The 23,527-nt window shown below is 45.2% G+C and overlaps 1 protein-coding gene across 5 annotated transcripts in view; it reads right to left on the reverse strand.

Moving 5' to 3' along the window:
• Window positions 1–964: 964 nt before the first annotated feature.
• Window positions 965–23,527, reverse strand: part of prdm11 (PR domain containing 11) — a 39,738-nt gene continuing 17,175 nt past the window's right edge. For 4 of the 5 annotated variants that reach the window (XM_064313564.1, XM_064313567.1, XM_064313565.1 and 1 more), the window contains 2 exons: window positions 7,831–8,415; window positions 965–4,321 (listed from right to left, as the gene is read on the reverse strand). In XM_064313564.1, the coding sequence (XP_064169634.1) occupies window positions 2,163–4,321; window positions 7,831–8,415 (2,744 nt within the window). In that variant the 3' untranslated portion in view covers window positions 965–2,162. The remainder of the gene's footprint in view (window positions 4,322–7,830; window positions 8,416–23,527) is intronic. The other variant, XM_064313568.1, reaches the window with a different exon arrangement.

Raw genomic sequence — 23,527 nt, forward strand, 5'->3', positions numbered from 1 at the left:
AAAACCTTCCAACGAGTTTAATATGCAAGGAGCTTAATATTGTAAGCTTATTCAATACCTTAAAGTGATTGCATGTGCAAAACTGCACAAACCAAATGTGCAATATATTATTCATATTCATGTACATTATTAAGGCATTTTTTTATTGGTTAGGTGACTTACTTTTAGCTCATTTGTACCAAGCTCAAGCATATAAAACTGGCCTCAGTAACATTATCTCGAATGAATTTGAAATGATATTAATTTCTCGTATCAAAATAAAATATTTTAATTATTGGAGTTTTTAAAGACCATTACGAAAGTGAAATAACGACAGCAGGTACATGCCTTAAAAAAACAAAATCACAATTCACAAGTCGCCTGTATCAACACTACCAGAATGAACAATGGGAACTGATAGCAGAACATTTGGTGGCACAACCTCATATGGCTTTCAACATGATATATGTGAATACAAAAACTAAAGACTGAAAACAGTCATACACACATAATGCCTAGTATTACTGCAACGAGGCCACCAGGAAAGTGTGCTGGGTTGTTTCACTTGTTGACCCTTGGCGAGGACAGAACAGGAACTGAGGAGCTTGTCCCTGAATGGCTGGCAGCGTTCGCCTCTTACCAGAGTCAGCCAATCAGCCTGCGGGTTGCGCAGACGAATAGACCTCATCGGCACAACACGCTCGTGGCATTCCCTAATTGCTTTCTGTGACTGAGTTTGGTTTGCTACAGCCCTCTAAGCAAAGTGCAATTTCAGCAATGCATCTCTTCTCATACAAAACCCACAGTTGTCATTACAAGAAAGTGGCAAATTAGACCAAAATTGGCCATGACTATGGAAATTCATCAAGGCAATGAATAGTGAAGTGCTATACATTTTACAATTACGCACAATGAGGTTTGCAACTGCGACAAACTGTAAAAGTCTTCTCCTGCACGGACTGTTCTCAAACTTAAATGACTAAGGGCTCTATTTTAACAATCTTAGCGCGCGACCTAAAGCACCTGCCCAAATAGGTGCGTGATTCTATATTAATATTGCACCCTTAAAATAACAATGAAACTGCAATGATTTAAGACCAGGGTTTTGTTGCTCATATTGCAAATAATTTTAGCTGCAACAAAATAGCAATACGCTAACCATTACCATGACCACACCTCATTTTAAGACCAACCCGCCCTAAATAAAGAGCTAAATTAGCTATTTAACCCTATAACGCTTCATGCATCAAATATGATACGCGCATTTTAAACCCATCCGTCTCATCACCTAATTGACTCCGATTCCCAAAAACCCATTTACTTCTTTGTGATCCTTGTTTCACACTGCCAGTCTTCCAGCCAATCACACACAATCATTTTGTAATGTAATTTTTCTATGTTCACCCTATGGCTGCTCCCATTGTGCAGAGCCCAGAGCTTTTCTGAGGAAACTATTTGATTAAATTCAACAATTTAAAGTGGCACTGGACGGGAAAATGACGACGGCATCGTTCTGAAACTGGCGAAGACATTTGCGTTCGGGTCACCACCGTGTTGCGCTGATTGTAAGATAGAGCCCTCAATCTTATTGGCAGGATTTTTAATTTCTCATTCTTATCAAAGAAGCAGTGGCAATGAAGTACAATGAAATGCCAAGACCATTTGCTTAACTTCACTTAATCACACAATTGGCCTAGATTATAAGATATGAAGATATTAAATAGGCTATTTAAATAGGCTATTTAATAGGAAATAACTTCTTTTCATACAAAAAAGTTTTAACTTTTAAAGTCTGTCTTGGAAATGCTGCCATTATAAAAATACCCTCATTAGTCTATCTAAAGAAACATAAGTGGCTTTATGTGACATTTTGCAGTGTTTTTGTGATTATCTATATTCGTATGAATATATTTTTGCATTGTACACACATGCATACATACAGATATGTATATACATATTAAGTTATACACATATATGTCCATAGTGCAGCACATAATACAAGCTAATGTACAATTCTGCTAACCCAGTTCTCATACATCAAAAAAAGAAAGAAACTGATCAGTCCATCTTAGCAGCAGTGCCACCATCAGTTGGTTTGGCCAATCACGTGACGGCTCTGATCACTCCTCCCCCTCCCTCCGGGATGGCTTTTTTTTTTTGGAATAGGGTCGGCCGAGGGCTCGCTAGTCGCAGAACTCCGTGCTCACGTCCAGGCCGTGCAGCACGGCCTTCTGGTCCGTGGCGGACATCCTGCTCAGCATCTCCGCCGAGAGCGAGAAGCTGTTCCCGGACTTCTCCTCGAACCAGCTGTCCAGGGGCCTCTTCCCGTCGAAGCTGGCCATGGGCGGCCCGTTGACGGCCAGGGTGAGCAGGTCGTTGAGCTGCTCCAGGGTGAGGCGGGCCCGGTTGTTCTTGCGCACCTTCTGCAGGGAGACCCGGCCCTTGTCGCAGCAGGCGGCCGAGGTGGGCAGCACCCGCAGGATCTGCACGATGCGGTTGAGCAGGGGGAAGCGCTGCCTGTAGCGGCATATGTGGCCGACCGCCTCCTTGAAGCCGCTCATGCTGTAGTAGTCGGCTTTCAGGTCCCGCCACTCCGCCACCAGGCTGCCGCGGGGGTCCCCCCGCTCGCCGCGGCCGGCCTCCCGGCCCGCCGGGGGCACGGCCTCCAGGTGGTCGAAGATCAGCAGGATCTCCTCCTCGCCGTAGGCCCGCAGGTCGTCCTCGCTGCGCGGCCAGGTGGCGAGGTCCAGCACGCGGCTGGCCTTGACCACCGTGCGGCTGCGGGCGTCGAAGCGCTGCGCCAGGATGCCCTGGCTCTTCTGGCAGATCTTCTCGCGGATGGACTGGAACTTGGACTCGGCCACCCGCAGGTTCTTCAGGTCCACGCCGTTGAAGCTCTCGCGGAAGCTCTCCTCGAACTCCTGCAGGTACTCGCCGGGGGAGTCCACCAGCTGCCCGATCTCCCGGATGGCCTCCTCGATCTTGAAGTCCACCTGGGAGACCAGGAGGTAGTCCCCCTGGAAGACGAAAGCCAGGCGCGAGAGGACGGCGATGATGTCCAGCAGGAAGTAGATGAGCTTGACGGACTGGTAGTCCAGGAGGAACTGCAGGAGGGCCAGGGCGATGGCGGCCGCGTCGGCCCTCTGCGTCTGGCTGCTGATCTCCTTCAGGTGGGCCACCACCTCCAGGTAGTCCTTGATCAGGGCGTTCAGGACGTTGGGCTCGCCGATGATCCAGCGCACCGCTCGGATGTCGCCCAGGAACTCCGTCTCCTCCGACAGCGTGGGGGCGGTGGCCTTCAGCTCCGCCATCATGCGCGGGAAGTAGCGGTAGAAGCTGAGCAGCTGCTTCAGGTTGTTCTCCAGGTCCTCCAGGCAGGACAGCTCCTTCCCGCTGATGGCGTCCAGCACCTCCAGGTGAGGCCGGTGGATCATGACCGGCAGGCACAGCACCCAGGGCAGGGTCTTCCTCATGGCGATGTACAGGTTGGCCCTCAAGCCGGCGGAGATGTTGGACCCGTCCACGCCCAGGCCCACCACCAGCACGTCCTGCAGCCTGAGGCCCAGGATGGCGAAGGCCCGGTCGACGGCCTGGAGGTACCCGTCCGCCGTGGCGCAGCTCAGCCCCTGGAGGGAGAGGAACTCGGTGGCGGGCGGCCCGTCGCTGGTGACGAACTGCACGTAGACGGCCACCGTGTCGGCCAGCAGGTCGTCGTTCTGGCCGTCCATGATGATGCTGAGGTAGGGCGAGAGGCGGATCCTCTCGGCCAGGTCCTCCTTCAGCGCCCGGGCGATGTGGTGGATGAGGATCTGGCAGTCGCCCTCGTTCAGGTACTGGTCCACCACCTTGAGCTCGCACTTCTTGAGCAGCTCGGCCAGCGGCCGCAGGTCGGAGAAGGGCCGGCCCTCCAGCGCCAGGTGGTAGGCGGCGTTGAAGAGCAGCGTCATGTTGCGGCACATCTCCTCCGTCTTCTCCGGGTGCATGCGCAGCTTGTAGAGCTGCAGGCACTTCTTGTGCAGGTTGCTCTGGCTGTGCAGCTTGATGGTGTGGATCTTGAACTGCTTGGAGCCCACGATGAAGGCGGAGGTGCGCGAGGACTGGACGGTGTACTGCCGGCACACGTGGCACCACATCTCGTTGAGGGTGGGCGAGTAGCGCAGGAACCAGAACTTCTTCAGCCACTCCTGCTTGAAGCGGCGAATCCGGCGGCCCGGCCCGGAAGACAGCTTGGAGGCGTCGTCGGCGGCGACCATCAGGTCGGCGGCGATGGACTCGTCCGCGGAGTCCATGTCCTGGTCGTCCTCGTCCAGCACCACCGTGACGGGAGTCATGGCCTCTGTCACTGCGGAGGAGGGGGCGGAAACAAAGGATTTTCAGTTCCCACACCCAGGCAAAGACAGTATCTCAAAATACAGATGTTCCAAAGTATGTATCTCGCCTGTATTTATTTGACATGAAAGACAGGTTGCTTGCTATCTGCAAAGCACCCATTTGCCCTGCACACAGTCATTGATTTAATGTATGCAAACCAAGACAATTTAAAGTAAAAAATAAATAAAAATTCCCCAGTTGTTTGAATTGAATAAAAGGTTATTATATATATTACATAACTTTACATTATCGCAGTAAAAACAGCATTACATTTTGTAAACACTTTTTTAGGAGAAATAAAGGGATCCTATTGGTCCCACCCATTTTTTTTAGAACACCAAAACTCTATTTGTAGGCTTGTCTCCTCGCTCCAGGTGGCAGGGCAGTATAATAGGTAAGGAGTTGGCCTAAAGGTCGCAGGTTCAAGTCCCCGCCAGGAAGCTGCTGTCGTACCCTTGAGCAAGGTACTTAACCTGCATTGCTTCAGTACATATAATTGGATACAATGTAAATGCTATGTACAAAGTTGTGTAAGTTGCTCTGGATAAGAGCGTCTGCTAAATGCCTGCAATGTAACGCTTCCTCTGTTGATTCAGGACGCCGTCTGAAATTAGCACATACATCACCGGCAGCATGTGCAGCAACCAACCGCCGTTTGTTTCATTCACTCTGTGGCCCATCAGTCGTTTGCCTATATTCAATCAACAGTCGTCCCAAACTCAAACTTCCTTCACAAACTCAGTCTGGCAAGTTGTATTCAGTGCTCGCTTGGCTCACCAGACCAAAGTTTCTGAAGAAAAAATGAATCTTTCACTGAAATGTGAATGATAATAAAAAAGGTTGACTGAGTCCCAACCAGCTAGAGAAGGAGACTGCAGCCACTTGATTATAAAGAAGGATCCCCACTTGCAGGATGACACAGATGGCTGCTAACCAACGCCACAGCCGATGGGTTTGCAGCATGAATGACGTCACAAAAAACCCTTGAGCAAGCACATTTGCAGTCCTCATTCGAAACCCAATGAACACAAAGAATAGGTGGCAAATCTTGTTCGGTTACAAAAATTGCCACAGAGTTATTTGGTTCGAACAGTCGTCTATGTAAATCCGTGCTCTTATGTGCTCTTACCCACTCACAATGCACAAGTGTATAAGGATCAAAAAACAGAGAGGAAAGTACAGTTTCCAAAGAAACAGCAAGAGCAAGAAGTGCAGATCTGACTGATAACTCGTCAACAACACACTTGAACATGAAACGTTAAACAAAGGAAGTATGGCCGGCCAATAAACAACAGAAATTGCCAAATTGTTTTTTTGAGCACAATAACAATCATCTCTGCCCTGTGGCAAAGAGGGCTGCTTTTTCCTGTAATCATACCTGATGCAGTACTGAACTTCCACCTGCCGTTGACTGGCTATCATAACAACACCCAATAGATATGGATGCTGATGCTTTCCTCTGAATTGTATAGGCTCACTACTATTACTAAAGAAGGAAGAAGAGGAGAAAGGCCACATGCCACATGATGGCATTGATTCTTATTGTTCCGAGAAAACATTTCACACAACTATCATTATTGTTTATCACCCAGCCTACCATTGCAAGACTACCATAGTGATCATTAAACTACATTTTAAATGAACAAGAGCAAGGAACCACAGGCTCTGAAAACAGAAAAATTAGTTTTGCTTTTGTTTGTCCCCTGTAGGGCATGAGTCTCTGTCTTCAGCTCAAGAACCATACATTCTACTATGCTAAAACCTACACTGCAAGGGACCATTCAATGAAAATAAAATAGCATTTTTGAAAGTATTTTCACTGATATATGTTTTTTTCATCCAAGGCAATTAAATTAGGTTTAAAAAAAATTAAATGCATAAACTTTTTCTGCCGGGTCTCATGAAGATACATATACACATGCAGATCTATGAGTCAAACGTTCTCAGGTCTATTACCACTATAAACACCATTCATTCACAAAGAAAAATTCATCATCCCGCCATTTTGGAGCTACTGAATTAAATATGGAGTGCGGCTCTGCAGACATTTGCACAACGACTATGCCTTCCCTAAGGCCCAAAGAGAGGTGAAAAGGAAAAAAGGCTAGCTAGTGAGCTAGTATGTTTGAAAACTGGCCAAAAAGCTGTATTATTGTAGATAACCTTTGTTTATATATAATATATATGGCCAGGTCTCCCTTGTAAAAGATTCTGTCTCAATGGGGCTCTCCTGGTAGAATAAAGGTTAAATAAAAAATAAAAAATAAAATATATAAGTTTACATACGTACAACCAGCAACAGTCAATGTAACTCACAATGTTATCTAGCTAGACAACTAGCTTGTTTTTCCATTCAATTATTCTGTTCTTCCTGCACATTAAGTAAATTATATCTACCGCTAATTGCTCACTGTGCTTAATATGGTGATGACAACCAGAAAGCAAATTCAAAGCAAAATAATTATTATAGACTAAAATGAAAAGCAAACACATTTTTTTCAGTACTTTAATGTGAGAGTGGAGGGTTCATTTAAATGGAGGTACAAAGATATAAAATTAGTATAAAATTGCATCCAATTTCCCAGAAAAGAGAAGACACCTACAATGGGAAAAAAGAACAGATCACCAGTGAAAAAAGCAAATTGGATAACACTGCAGTTTCCCATGATGCTTATGCACATTACTGCACAATACCCCAAAGCCAATTAGTCATGCTTAGATTTCTTTTTACCATGTTTGTGATGATCACTTTAGATCATTAAAAGTGACACTTCATTTCCGATTGGCTGCAAAAGCTTCAGATGAAAGGAAATATGGTTTTATAATCTGTAAGGTAAGCAGAGGAAGGGTGGAAGAAAAGCCTTCTCTCCTTACAGCAAGGACGTGCTAGTCCATCAGGACAGAAGCTCCTCGGAAGTATGCTATCGTAAGTAAAAAAAAAGAAAATTCCAGAGCAATAATTCTGGCTGTGCCAGAAGATCGAACAAAGAGAACTGTCCTCATGTAGGTGTAGATCCACAAGTAATAAAGGAGTCACCTTTCAAACACCAGCCAATAATCATGGTTTCATATGCTGATTTCCTTTCTAATATATCACATGTAATAATTCTGTGACATCATCTGGATATACCATAAAACATTTTTAAAATTTAGCAGAGGCTGCAGTTCAGATGAAATTCTAGTTTCATTTCAGACACGGTCAGCAGGGGTTATTGAATACTATAATGGTGAAACTCCAAGGCTATAGGTTTGATTCCAGGATGAGGTTCTGCCACTGTACTCCAAGGTACCCAAATTGCTTCAGTTAATATCCAGCTATATATACATGGATTGTGTGTAACTTGCTCTGAATTAAAATATATAAAACATGAAGTACACACCATACCAGTTATTCTGAAAGTAAGACAAAACATGTCAAATTATTATTATTTTTTACTTCTGCCCTGTGACCCCCTGCACCCAATTCTCTGCCCTACCTACCTCGCAGATCTTCAAATGGGAGAGGGTCTGGCAGGGGCGGGGCCTGGCTCTGTGACTCCAGCGGTGGCCCCGCCCTCAGGCGTTCCAGCTCCGCCTCCAGCTCGCGGATCCTCCGTTTCAGCTTGACGCAGTTGGGGCAAAAGGAGGTCGAGGGGCTCTCGACGGCCAGGGCAGAGTGTTCTTCCGTCTTCACGCACCTCGCGTCAGGCTCCGCCTCTTCCCGGTCCGAGGGGGTGGAGCCAGGAGCCGCGACAACGGGTTTGCACTCCTGCTGGATGGAGTACGCGGAGCCTATGTGGAGCGGGGCCGTTTTGGGGTGGTTGAACAGGGAGGTGACCTGCTGGCCTCGGGTCTGCCTCAGCGGGATGGCACTGTCCATGCCCTTGGAGGACCCCAAAGAAGCTTCCAGAACGTCTTTGAAGATGAGGTCAATCTTCTTCTTCTTGGCCTGCGGTTGACAGTCCGCTTCGTCGTTGGCTTGCTTGCTGAGGCCCCTCCTTCCATGAAGCGTCGACCTCAGCACCGGCCCTTTGGTCTCCTCGTGATGCTGGTGAACAGCCTCTGATTTTTCAACGGCTGTCGGCACTGAAATACAACAGTTCAGCAGAGTTAGCAAGATCGGTGGCAAGGGTATAATGCATAATATAATGTATCATGCTGTAACAGACTCATATGAAAATGAAAGACTGATCCTGCCAACGTGTGAAATTGATTTGCAGTCTAACTTCTGTGAAATGCGCCCCTTCGTCCCATCTACAAACTTGTACAAAAGCATACATCTAAAAGTAAACTGAAAGTACATTTGCAGTCGCAAACATTAGACATTGTAAGTAACGGTGAAATCCTGTTTTGCTTACCTGAAAAACCAATGCAGAAAGGAGAGTATGATCGTAAACAGATGAGAAAATGTTTCTTCCGGCCCAGATTTTTTGAAGCTAAAAATGGTAATATCTTCCAATATTAGCTAAAGAGACACAGCCCTATTGGCATTATAACCACCAACAGCCTGCTTCTTTTCACACCCCAGCCCAGAGCCAAGCTCACACAGAGCTGAATCAGAGGAAGACATGTCCTGTGTGGCTTTGGAACTTATATTTTTAATATAAGCTTTCTGTACTTATATTGCTATATTGTACATTTATTGCTGATATTTTATATTTCTTATCTCATTCATGTCTTATTTATTCTTTGTAAATATGTATGTAAGTCCTAAATACAAATGCACCATTTGAGGTTGACACAATTGCAATTTCGTTGTGCTTGCACAATGACAATAAAGTTCTTGAAATTGAATTGGAATGCAGCCCACGGGCGCCTGATCAACCAGCAGCAGCGCGACGACTCGTGGGCCCTAACCGACTGAACCCTCCCGTGTGGTACTGGGTTCGAGTTTCGGCCGGATTCTCTCTGCGTGGAGTTTGCATGTTCTCCCTGTGTTTATGTGAGGTTCCTCCCCACACCGAAAAACATGCATACGCCAGCCATTATAGGAATACTCCTGCAATTGCCTTTGACCAAGGCATTGGCCTCAGAACTAGACTAGGTTTCCGGGTACTACCCTGTGGGTGTTAGCCAGCAGGGGTTAAAAGTATGGGTTAAAAATGAACAGAAGGGATTCAGTAAAGTTATCTTAATCTTTAGTAGTAGTAGTAGAACTTCATTTGTCCCCAGGGGGCAACTGGTTGTGCAGCAGTGAAAACAGTAACAGTAGTTATCTTGATAATAAATCTTAACCATTTTATCTTACCCTGGGCAAGGCAATTGCCAATTGTGCATTACCCTGTGGAGCTACCGGCCACAGATAGCACTGGCATTGGTCTGGATTTAAATATTCATCAAAGAAGTTCTCTTGCCCTACTTGCGGGCTGCAGTGTGATAAGTGGTGCTTGAAATCACACTGTTTAGAGGAAAACACTTGCTTTTCTGCACTTTCCCACATTGATAGCAGGGGGTCCAGTCATTAGCGCCGATGTACAAGTGGGCATTTCGAATTGGGGGAAAAAACAAACACAAAATAAGGATAGAAACAGTCACGCTTCACAAACATATAATGAGACTAACTCCAGCAGCAGGTGCATTGGAGTGAGGAAAACTCTTGAGGGAAAGTGCTGTCCGCAAAGTTTTCAAACAAAAACAAACAAAAATGAAAATGGTCAGTACTGCAGGAAATGCCAGATGCCCAGCTCAGAGTTGTTGGCGAATGTGGTGACACACAGAAAAGCAGTATGGGAGGGGTAAGGACAGATAAAATCTAAACGAAACTAGCATTTCTGGTACCGGTGACTGTGCACTATGACAGGGAACTGGGCTAGTAACTCAGAGACTGCAGGGTTGATTCCCAGGTAGGGCGCTATTTTTGAACCCTCATATTTAACCTGAATAGCTTCAGTAAATAGCCTAAATGGAAACACAAAACCAAAATTATTAGCTGAAAGCGCGTGTGTAACAATGTAACAGTGTGCGCTGTGTGAAGAGGCAGATTAAAAAATCTGTTTCATGGGTGACAGTAATATATAACTGTGAATAGGGACAGGAACAATGGGGTTTCCACACATAACATCACATACACCTGTGAGACTAAAACACCTTGATGTATGTTGTACCTCATAACCAATCACATGCCCAGCCATAGCATATTGTGCACACCCATTGGTTACTGACCAAGGCAGAGATCTCATTTTACTCCAATCACAGCGTTCAATCGCTGATGCATCGACATTTTAAACCTTTAGCAGACACTCTTATCCAGAACAACGCACACAGCTTACATTCTTCTACGTACAATGCTTTATACAGCTGGGAACTTACCAACGTAATGCCAGTTAAGTTCCTTGCTGAAGGTTAAAAAGGCAGCACAACACCAGAATCACACCTACACCCTTTCAGCTGCAAGCCCAGTTCTCTAACGCCTATGCTACACTCTTTATCCTTCATTTTATTAAAAAAAAAATACGGTTGCCTGGTTTTATCAAAAGAGTGCAGTGGTTTTCCTTCAAACAGCTGCTAACAGACAGCCAGAACAGCTCATTAACATCAAAGGACGTCAGATCAAGTGCTGAAGGTTTCACAGTTTTTGACAGAGCCAAAGAACATCCATCTGAGATGGCTGAAAATCAATGTTCTGGATTCAATAAACAGTAGTCCATAATTCTGATTCACAATTTAATGCAAATCTGCATTGTATTCCCCACAAACACAGTGTTTGTGATGGATAAAGTGTACCGTTTGATTAATACCAGGAGCAGAGCAGACGCACAGAGGACACCGTGTGGCGCATGCTTCCTTTTGGCGCCCATACTATTGGATTAAAGCTTTCACACCAGCCGCGGTCCGGCATAAAAGATCTAATGCATTAGCATGGGCAACGAACGTAAGTTTACGACGCATAGCATCGTCTACGCGTCTGCTCCGCTACTGTGTGTAAATCAGGCGGATTTACTTTCTCAGCACGACATGTGCAGTATTGGTGACAGCCTGCTTCGGCACAGCAGCTTTGACAGACACTATGTGCCAGTTTCAGATCTTTGTGACGAGATCTGGGCAGTAAACACTCTCGGCTACACTCAGAGCCGGAGCGGAGCTGAGCCGAGCCGCCGCTGTTGCACAAGCACTTCAGAACCATATCAAACAGAATCGGCTATTTCGTGACTTCGCAGCTAAGTAGGTCATGCTGCTTGCAGGGCGTTCTGGAATAAAGGAAAATCAGAGTGCGCGCACAGCAGCTAAAGGAAAGAAAGCGAAGGGTGAGATGTGAGTGCCACAGCCTGTTGACCATTTTTCAAAGGGGGGGGGGGCGATAGGGGGCTAAAAACCATGCCACTTAAAAATAGAAATTATTGTTATTTGCTGATAATTCTTTCCTTGTGTTTTCCTTCCTGTACTTTGGTTTTGATTTGTTGTTGTCAGGATTTGATGGTTTAAAGTGTTATGCTGCTTAAGAACTTCACTGTTGCACAATCACGAAGAGGTAAAAATAGTTGTACTAAATGCCTTATTAAAGTACTGAAGTCAGAGAAGATTCTAAGCCCTGAAATGACAGTTTTTTTTAAATGAACAATCAAGTGGAGTTTCTCAGTTGTCCCTAAAACTACAAAAATGGCCAAAATAATAACAGAGATGTCGTTTGGAAAAAATGACTGAAACACATAAAGTTCACACATACTTTTTTAGACAAGTAACCAGAACACAAAGTCCAAATTGACTGCCAGGATGAGACCTAAAGACACCATACAATTTTGGCGACAGGGCAAGCAGGGAGAGTTAGTGTTTTATCTCAATGCAATATACTAACAGGAAAGCAAAACTCATATGCAAGTGTTATATATCCACAATTCAGTATCGCAGGCAGATATTTTTTTCTGGAAATACCTCCCTCTTTGTCAGTTAGATAACTGTTAGGAACTGCTGGCTGGGATCACTGATTGTATAACAAACAGGTTGCGAATGGTTGCCTCTAAAAGTAGCTTTTCACACCCACAGTCTCCTCACAGAGAACAAGTCTCACTATTCTTTTTTTTTTCTCAAGTTCTTCCTCTATATTTGAATGGTCTGTAGCAACAGCAGGGGCCTGTTTTGTGTTAATCAAAATGGACGTACAGTACTCTAAAGTTTGTAGTCACTTCTTAGAGAGCAAACAGGCTCATAGAGCAGTGAAGTGGCTTTGCGGAGTTGTATAATATTTTCTTCTGTAGAACGCAAGCAAATACAAATATACGGTAACCGTAATGTACAATACATAATGTCGGCAAGAGGACCTATAGCTGTGTCTTCCATACATTTATAAATGTGAAATTGTTTCTTTTTCTTTGGGAAAGACTGAATCCGCCAGTTTTCTAATCAGCAAAATCCCGATGGCCTTGATCAGGACAATGCACTTGAATTCTTTGTCAAGGGTCAGACTTGACTTTTAATTTGCAGTGAGTTGGTGTGGAGAAGGTGTGGATATTTGGGTGGAGGGGGAGTTGTATGATTATATTAATACATTCTCTTTTTTTTTTAACTGTACTTTGCCAAGCTCTTTCTTCTGAGCAACAAATTACCCTCTGCATAAAACAGAATCAACCATCAATTTGAGACCTTTTCATTAAAGTAAAACAGCTGTTTCAGCTGATCACACGCACAAAACATGGTAAAACAATGTGGGGATGTGACAACCATAAAAAATGCATCCATTGTATCAACACAATGGCGCATTAATTTAAAATTCTATTTGAATAACTGAATATTAACTAAAAAAGCAATAATTAAGTTGACCAAAGGAAGATTTAAAACTCCTTAAAACCATTAACCACACCTCAATTCCATCAAAATGGCCGACAGCGTATTTCTGACATGCGTGTTGTTCATTAGAGGCACATTTTGCCACTGTGGCTGCCAGAGGAACATTACCAGGTCAACTACAGACAGAGCATTACCAGGCCAACTACAGACAGAGCATTACCAGGTCAACTACAGACATAGCATAACCAGGTCAACTACAGACAGAGCATTACCAGGTCAACTACAGACAGAGCATTACCAGGTCAACTACAGACAGAGCATTACCAGGTCAACTACAGACAGAGCATAACCAGGCCAACTACAGACATGGCATAACCAGAGTTCTGTTTCAGTCATGCCACATGGCAATCACAGAGGGACCAGGATTTTGAGGGTTTAACGATGTAGTTTTTGCCGTGTAGGTTGTTTTTAAAACACGCCAAACCTTTAATATAAATAATTTTGTTAGCCCATTTTGTTTTTGCAGCCTGGCCACAACTGGTCAAGAAGACCAAAATCAATATGATATAATCAAGATTTAAACCAGTCACAGAAACCTCGAAACACATTTTTCGCCCAAAGTGGAAAACAGATTTATGAAAAACAGTATTGAGAAACTGAAGTAACTTTTGGTTTATGTAAATTTTGACCATTTCACTACCATTCTTTATCTACCACAATCCTTCACACTGAAACATTGATTGAATTTGACATCAGTTGCTGCTATTAGACAGCAAACCCAAAAGCTGAGTTTACTCAAATGGTTTGAGGAACTGACTGCCTTGAACCATTTGAGTAGGGAACCTGAATCTGTTCAAATAGTCACCGGCCTTCAAGCTTATATTAGGACCATTCAATTAATTAATTAAGACTGGCTCTTGGGTTTTACAGTGAGTCACTCCCATAGATCACGGATAAATTCGACACGACAACCAAGAGAGTAGCTGACACGAATCAAACGGTTTATTTCAACAAATATGCCAAAGATACAAAGTTTGAGATCTTTAACATGAGCTCCCTCACAGAAAGGGTGAGTGTTCTTCCTTCCACGCAAGAGTACTTCAGCATTCCCTACGTCAACTTTGCCAGGAAGTGATATTACATCTCCAGGCAACACACAGGAAATAGGTTCGTAATGACAGAGTGAACCCCCGCTCCCCAGCAACATCCATGTCCGTAACCGTTATACAAAAGAAAGCCTTTTTTTTTTGTTAAAAAAGTACACCTTCAAGTAAAACTTTTGTCATGTGGATGGTCGAAAAACATGGTTATACTATTTGAAGTAGCAAAAAATATAACTGAGTGGAAATGTTTATGATTCTGAAAAAAGAAATAAAAAAAAGGGGGGGGGGGGGGTCAGTTTTTCTTGACAGCGTTAATGAGTTCCCTCATCAGCAGCGTCTGCTCGGCGTGCTGCTGTTCCAGAATCTTCCGCAGCTGCTGAAAGCGCTCCTCCGCCCTCCTCTCCCTCTCCTGCTCCGCCCGGCGCTCCTCCTGCCGGTACTCCTGCAGAAGCTCCGCCACGTCCGCCAGCCGCCTCTTTTTGGGCGCGGCCCCCGAGGGTCCGTGGGGGAGGCGGGTCCCCGGTGGGGAGGAGGAGGGCGGCGGCGAGGACGACGCGGGCAGGGCCGTCCTGACGTCCGGGCTGGTGGGGGCCTCCGCGGCGCCCGGCGGGGGCGGGCAGGCGTCCTCCTCGGCTCCGCCCCCCTCCTCGGGGGCGGGGCTCTTGCCGGCGGCGGGCGTCTGGAGCCCCAGCCTCTGGCCAATCAGGTCCTGGAGCTGCTGGAAGCAGGGCGGCGGCTTCCTCTTGACGGCGTCCGGCTTCTCGGGGTGCAGGACGTACTCCTTGTAGGCGCGGGACAGGTTCCGCCACTTCTGGAAGCAGCGCTCCCCGGCCCGCTCGGGCAGGTCGCTGATGTGGAAGCCCTGGTCCTGCAGCCGGCCGGCGATGATCTCGAAAATGCGCTTGGTGCGCGTTTTGTTCTCCCTGATCAGTCCCTGTATCTCCGGCGAGGCGTAGAGCTCCACCAGGGCCTCCGTGGCCTCCACGTCCTGACTGCACACTTTGGGGTCTGACCCCGCGGCGTGAACGTCCCCGTTCTCAACAGCTGGGTGAAGAGACAGACAGAGAGAGAGACATGTCAGGGGTGCCGTGCTAAGGTTGAAGTACTACATTTACGCAGAACCTCCTCGAACGAACTGGCTTTCGCCTCAAAATACCGCCACGCCGACCTCGTGACAAAAATAGACCGGCGCAAAACCAAACTGCCCACAATCGTGCGCTAAAATAAGAATGTTACTCAAGTAAATTCTTTCTAGGCGTGGATTATTTTTGAAGTGTTGTTCGCTATGTGGATTATTTTTAAGAATATAGATGAGAAAGGCAAAGCACAAGAAACAGCTCATCATCAAGAGGTAGAAATGGCCTAATGTGTAGTCCCCCAACGATCCTTGATAGTACATTCTCACGATTGGAATAAACCAACTGTGTATATTGTCTGAACACATGATTATAATTAGGGACCAGACATCAAGTAAAAGAACAAGAGAAGCAACAATCTTGGGGACTAAGGTAGGAGACAGAATTGCCATAATTAGATGGCCCAGTTGACCAATGGCTTGGTTGTTACCAGCGAAATCAGCAAAAGCAGTTACAAAAAGCCCATTTCCTTCACAAAATGTGATTGCAAGAGGTCCAGAGCCCAATCGACAAACTCGGCCTGTTGCATCTACCCAAGTGTCTCATGCAGTCACACAGCCAACCTACCTCTGGTATCTCCCAGCCAAGATCTTCGTTTCTTCCTCTGCATGCGCTTCTCTTCCTTCTCTTCGTTGACCTGGACGAGCTTGGGGTGAGGGACCCTCTCCCTGGCCGACTTTCGGGCCGACGGCTCGGGGGGCCTGGCGCTCCCGGAGGCGAGCGAGCGGTCCTCCGCTTCCGAAACCGAGGTGGACGGGATGCCGATGGCCAGCGGGTGACTGGCGGGGACCACGATAGCGTAGAGGGGCACGGCGGGGGCGGCGGCAGGGGAGAGGGCGGGGGAGAGGGCGAGGGCTCCGGCCTTGGCGCCCGGGCCGCCGCCCGTCTTCGACCCTCCGCCGGCGCCTCCGCCTCCGCGGGCGGCTGGGGGGGGCTCGGCGGACACGGCGGCCGCCAGCTTCTGGCTCAGCCGCTGGCCCATGAGCGCGTGCAGCTGCTCGAAGAACTCGGGCTGCCGCCGCCGCCGCGCGTCCGTCTTCTTGCGCGCCAGGACGTAGTCCTTGTACGTCCGCTCCATGTTCCGCCACTTCTGGAAGCAGCGCTCGCCGGCCTTCCACGAGCTCTCGCTGATCAGGAAGCCCTGCGCCTCCATCCGGCTCGCAATGATCTCGAAAATCTGTTTGGTTTTAGTGGTCCGATCGTTTAGCAAACGCTGGATCTCCGGGGACCCGTAATGCTCTATTAGGGCCTGAGTGGCCTCCCTGTCGCGCGCGGTCACGTTCCAGGGGCTCGACCACACGGGCAGTTCCCCCCCCTTTTCCACTGTCAGACAGAGAGAGAGCGAGAAGGAGACAGCGAGACGCAGAAATTAGTTTCTACCCTTTCAGACCGGGAGGGGGGGGGGGACAGGAGGTATGTAATTAAGAATCAAGACAAAGTATTCATTGTATGTAAAACGACATGTTTAACGTATGCTCCCTTGTCCTACTGGTTTCAAGGAGAAAACGTAGAAGTGTGCGTGAGGACTGTACCAGCATTTACTATACCAGACATTTATTTAGAGCGATATTTAGAAGATTGAGGATACATTTTCCCAAAAATTTAAAAGGAAAAAGAAAAGCTAATTTTTCTGAGAACAAAAAGTTAAAATTTCCCCCACTTGCAATGTTATATGAATTCATAGTATAAGTTGGGCGTATACACAATGTTTAAAAAGGCCATGAGAGATTACCACTAACAAGATGTCAAGTTTGTGCGACTTGCTAAAGAATTTTATAACCCGGGGCATGGCCCATTTGGGCAATTCATCAAGGTTTAAAATGTTACATTTCTAAAATGCATTTACAGAAAATGCACATGTAAATACCCAGGTTAACCAGCGAGAGCCAAGCATGCCCACTTTGGTCCAGCAGGCTTTGCATAGGGTTTCATCACACAGAGGCAACAGGAAAGGGCACATTTAACCTCATGTACTCATGAATTCAGCTGTGACTATAAACCAGATGAACCCAACCCTGGTCTTGGAGATTTGCGGTATGCCCAGGTTTTCTGTGTTAGGAAGCCAGTTTTGATCAGTTTAAGCCATTAATTGTGCAGTTTACTTGGCCGGTTTCTGGGATCTGTATTGTTTGTGAATTTTAAAAGTGAAAACAAAAACAAATGAGACCCAGCATGTATCCAGCACCAGGGTCAGAGACCCCGGTAGATCCTGTGACTCTCCTAAGCCAGGTTTCGGGACCCCAACAGACCCTGCAAGTCCCCAGGATCCGGTTGGGGACCCCCAGCAGAACCTGTGGCTCTCCAGAACCTCGACTGGGGACCTTGGCAGAACCCTGCAACTCTCCAGGATCAGGTTTGTGGACCCCAGTAGAACCTGAGGCTCACCTCGGCTGGGAACCCCAGATGACCCTGCGACTCACCGAGATCAGGTTTGGGGACCTTATGTCCAAGTTCATCAGAGGAGATTTCACCATCTGTTTCCAGCAGTGTAGGCCCTTTTTAAATAGAACTAAATGCATTGTTCTTCCATGTCGAGTGGGACACTCCTTTTGTCTTTATTCAGACAGGTAGAAAGCAGAGGGTAACAGACAGAGAATGAACCACGGTGGAGACAGTGCCATAATGGGCCTTACGCTCATGTCTGCACAGGGTCACTCGCAAATTACTTGCGAGTCAGCCACTCAACAGATTGCACCATGTCTCAACTTGCTTTGGTGGATAATTTCCATCCATCTATCCATCCATCCATCTATTATCTATACCCGCTTATCCTGGGCAGGGTCGCGGGGGGTGCTGGAGCCTATCCCAGCGTGCATCGGGCGAGAGGCAGGAATACAATCTGGAAGCACTGCTGTGAGGCGACAGTGCTACCCACTGCACCCCTGTGCCGCCCTGGTGAATAATTTCCAATATTTTATTTGGCTAGGTATTTATCAGCCAGGTAAGGCACTTAAGAACCAAGTTATGGAATTCTTATGTTATAGAGAATACAGAAACAATCAGCTAGTACAGGTACACGTATTTCACTCTTTGATAGTCATCATCATACTATTGCAAAGTTGCAAATGAGAAAGCAATCATAGCGAGGATAGTGCTTGAATGCTAGTAAAATATAGGAATGAGTATAGTGTTTGCTTGTCTATGTTAGTCTAATATTGGACCTGGATATTATTTTATCTGAAAATTTTTATTGGTATTTATACCCATCTCTAGCAACCAGAACTTTATCGACAACTTGCTACTGAGCACTGTTTTCTCAAATGACAGAGCCCAATTACATACACCCAATAACAATTCTTTTGTTCACATAATCACATTAGTTAATTTCAACCTATACACCGTCATGTTGTAAGGGTGATCGTATCAGTGCAAAAAGTTTCAGAGAGTGACCCATTGGCTATTGGCTATAACACGAAAATGTGAAAGTCGGACTGGATGGCAGAAAAAAAGTGATTCATTGCCCAAAATAATTGAAAATATGACTAACATAAAAGCTAGGATCATAAAATGATTCTCAATGTTCTCTGCAAACTTTTAACATTCTGGTCAATGAAAGGGTTCAGTGCTTGGTCCCTAAACATACAGCTTGACCTTAAAGACATTTTCCCTTTCCAAGGAGGGGAGTGGCTTCACATCTAGTTGCCAAAGCTTGGCTGTTAATGCAAAGGAAACCACAAAAAAAAAAAACTTAATGCTGATCATTTACTGTTGTAATCATTACAATACAAAGTTTACAGTTTTGTTGTCTTGTGATAATGCATTAACCTCACTGAAACATACTAGCCTGTTTGTGAATCACATTTCAAGAAGTAAAATGGTCCGATTGAACAATAAAGTATCCAGGCTGGCTTCCTCTTTTATCACCACTCTCCTGTACGGCTGTAGGACTTAAGGTTGGACATTTGCACATTCCTCAAACAGGAAATAACTGGGAAAGAGTTCCAAAAGACATGGTTTACTTGCCAACGCATCAAGTGTTACAGTTTAAATAGTTTTCAAGAATATAGCAGTAGAATTATGGGAAGTACCTCAGTTGCAGAATTGAAAGTATTGGTAGTTATGGCGATGGTTGTCGTGGTAATCATAGACAGTGTGATTGACAGACCAGGGCCAATGCTAAGTGTGTGAGATACACCAGCCCCCCCCAACGTGATGCACACTCTCCATATTGGTTGGAGAGTACTGGAAAGAAGCTAATTAACCCAGCTAATAGAGTTAATTTGATAGTTAATTTGTCTCGAAGCCAGTTGCAAGTTCATCAGCTATCTTGCAAACTGCTTACAAAAAGTCACCACAAGATAGCCATCTATTAATGCTGTAGTTATCAATTTGCATAATCTAATTTTGTGAATGCCAGTTTACAGCAGGTGGTAGGAAAAATGACTCAAAAGTCTGACAGCACAGATTGTTTCCCTTCTGCGTTCTGCTCAGACAGCAGTTTGCCATCAGGATAGTAAAGGCGAAGAGCCTTTAGCTTGGTAGCTTGGTAGCTAGCTAGTGAGTATAAGACTTTTTCAAACAGGTGCACAGTCAATCAGGTCTTGAATTTAAAAACAATACCATCCCTGTCTAATGTTCCGCAGCAAGACGTGAGGATGTGTGGACAGCAAGCACCACTACCAGTTTTTACCAAAATTATCTCCAATGGTGGAAAACCACGGCACAACCAGCACACACCTGATTATTCCAGGCACTTCCGTTATCGTGGATGTAACACACATAACACGAGGGGGTTCAAGAGAATCCTACACGTTTTCCAGGATCCATGGCGCATGGGGTTAGCGGTCAATGGTGCAGCACATGGGTGCACTGGGTGTGGTGGCTAAATGTTTGTGTTTTCGCGAGGCGTGGAGCGCACAGCTCAAAGTGCGCGGAGCAGGTGGAAAATGGGCTGGATTAGGCTGAATATGTTATCGGTGGGTGGTGATGCGGCTGGATTCATTCTCAGCCAATCAAATGACCTCTTTTCATTCCCTTTAAGAATTGGTGTCCCGGCGTACTGCCAATTTCCGTGATCTACCACTGCAGTGGAAGACGAGGATATACTCGTCAGAAGAAGCTTTTCCCAAGAGAAGTGTGTGGGTGTTCTTGTGTGGCGGGAGAAAAGTAGGGCTGTCACTTTTTCCAAAAAATTTCATTCAAAGGAATCTCATAAGAGAAATTTGTTTGAAATTTTCTTGAAACATTGCCTTAATATATAATTATTACAGCCCGCTTTTAATTTCCCATCAAAACTTGTAGTTAAATAGCTTAAATGCGTATGTTATAACTGAGTAATAATGACAATGGACAGAATCTTTACGTTTTTAACAAAACCAGGGAAGATCGTAACAATGCCAGTTATGCCATTTAAAACAGTAAAATGACTTGGTAGTTCAACTGCCATTCAAATAAAAGAGCAAATGATAATGCATGAGTAAGGGGACTATACATTGTTTAAAAAAAGAAAAGAAAAAGAAGACAGGGTCAGGTGAGCGTGTTAATTGGAGGTGGGGTGGTGAAATGGTGCAACTTGACCTTGGACCCGGTGAGGGTGGGGGTTGGTGCCCCCCCCAGTTGGCCCAAGTAAAATGTTACTCCGATTTTCCTATGTTTAATTTTTCCACTTTGTTTATACAACGTACAGAATAGACACCTCAATAAAAATCCTTTCTGGCCTGCCTCTCTTCACTGACTGCTTGTGCTGCCTGCACTAGTGGCTGAGCATCCCTACAACTGTGGTCAGAATTGTATTATGCAAATCGCAAATTTCATTAGCTATAAATGTCATTTGGTGCTTCGAAAGCAATAGGAGTGCTTCGAAATATCAGAGACATCAAAGGAAATAAGAGACCAGAAAATAATGACAAAGGACACAAGAAGAGAAGAGAGGACAAAACATTCTATTTATATGCAGCACTCACGCTAACACATTTTCAATTGATTTTTAAATCATAGTAAATCAGTTTTCAGACGTGACACTGCCGTATTATATTTTCATGGGCTATTATTATTATTATTATTATAGGCGGGGCGGCAAGCAATATTCAGGTGTGCTGCCTCGACTAATGTACTGCAGGGGAAACCTGCATACGATCCATATGAACCCTGGCACATGATCCACGAAAACAGCTAATTGGCAGCGACTTTACACCACAGGTCTGGTCTGAGCAGGCGCACAGGCGCAGGCACGAATCACACGACTACATCGACGCTAAAATTGCAGTCTGTCGCGCCAAAGATTGCACCGCGCTGCTTGATCTTCACTGACACACCCCCAACGGTGCGTCTCTTCCCACTCCGGCTCGCGGCGGGTCACCGAACCACCAAACGGCCTCAGGCGCATCAAAATCCACGCAAACGGCACTTCACCAGTGGGACCGCCCGCTCGCCACACGCTGTGCCTCGATCAGACAACGAAGCCTTTTATGGCAATGCAATTATTAAATATAATTAAATCAAAAGTCTTACTTTTCCGGAATGCAATGTTCAAATTAAATGTTTTTTTTCCATTTGACAGCCCTACTTCTCTGACCCAGATAACCTTAATTCTTTTTCTTCAAAAAAAATGCGAATGACATTTGTGAATTTTATAGGTCAAAATTATGAATTACAGGTCAAAATTTCCCCATCACAGCATCCTGAAATGGATTCTTTTTGACACTATTTCTTAAAGTAGTATTTGAGGGTCGGCTGTGCTCACCAAATTCAGAAAGAATTATTAAAAGTTGAAAAATGAACTCGCACAGTAAGGCAAAAATTCAAATTTGAGATTTAGACTGATGCCTTTATGAGTGCAAAATTTCCACCTGAAAAAGTTTTTAAATAAACATGTAAGGAATATGTAAGAGTTGGTTAAGTCTGAAATGAATACCCAACCCAGTAAAAAAAACACAGAACAGTAAAATTAACTTGTTCACACAAACCACTGCATTGATCCTACTTTTGGGGCAGAAGTGAAAAAATCCTTCCAAATATTGACAAAAAGACAAAACGACACTTGTTCATTCTAATTCAGAAACATTCAGCACTGCCAAAGAATAGCAGACTGTTAAACCGCTGACAGCGATCCAATTTAATCACAGATGCAGTTTCATTTGAGTTAATCTGTTTTAGCCATTGTTTATGCAAACAGCATATATAACAATGAAACTTTCATTTCATTGTTATATAAAAAATGAATTAAATTATTGTACTTGTACTTCCCATTCATTAGAATGAAAAAAAAGTTACCACAGCGTGTTATAGCTCAACAATATAAAAGCATCTGCTGTGTGTTTGTGGTTCTATGCTCTGGAAACAGCATGTGAGACAGTGTATGAATATTGTTGTCAGTCATTATGCTTAATTAGTGGCAATTTATGTAAAATTACTGGGGAAGCACAATGGGATACCTGACTGGCAAGAAGTCTCTGTCGACCTCTTACTGCAGGGTGACTGAACTGCAGGTGAGAAAACTGCCCTTCGTTACAGAAAATATAAAATAGTCACCTAGCTATCTAGTTCTGAAAATAAAATGGTTCTGTAAAATGTTTTCATGATGAAATAAAGGGGGAAACACATCTGTCATGTTGCGCAAAAACCGACTTGCTGATACACAGACGTGTGAAACTCAGAGACATTTTAAAGCATTACTCTGAACGCTTCCTCATGAGTAATGTCAGTAATTAGAGACGTGTTCACATTCACCCACGCAGGCTTTGTTAGCTGTGCCAGAAAACAAGTAAACAGAAAACTGTCCGAAATCACTGCGTTCTCCCTCAGCCGGAGCAAGACAGCGAGAGAATTTCTCTACCAGCCAAGAGAAATGAAATGGCTCAGCTTATGTTAATTAAGCACAGCTGGGCTGCTGAGGGTTCACCCTGTTAAGGCACTGCTCCAAGCGCATGGAGGGCCCAACAGTCTGGTATGGAAATCCAGACTGTGCCAGTGTCCCAGTGCAACACAGAATTGGTTCTAGTGTCATGCAGCCACATGAGGGCTCCACTGAGCACGCTTTTTTTTCTCGAGAACAGATGTCTAGGCACCCCAATAAATTCTTATGAACAATATGTGAAAAAGTATATTGCCATTTATATTTTCCTTTTGTCTACGTTCATCTCAATCTTCGGGAACTCTTAAGCGGTCGTCTGTGACTTTCTATTTCACTGGGGTACAAATATGAGGTGACACGCATGCCAAACTCCCTCAGTCATCCGTCATCAAGGGAAAGGTCAGAGTGCACACAAATGAAGTTAGACAAAAGGTCATTGACCCACA

This window comes from Anguilla rostrata, chromosome 16 (assembly GCF_018555375.3).
Source record: "Anguilla rostrata isolate EN2019 chromosome 16, ASM1855537v3, whole genome shotgun sequence".
Lineage (NCBI taxonomy): Eukaryota > Metazoa > Chordata > Actinopteri > Anguilliformes > Anguillidae > Anguilla > Anguilla rostrata.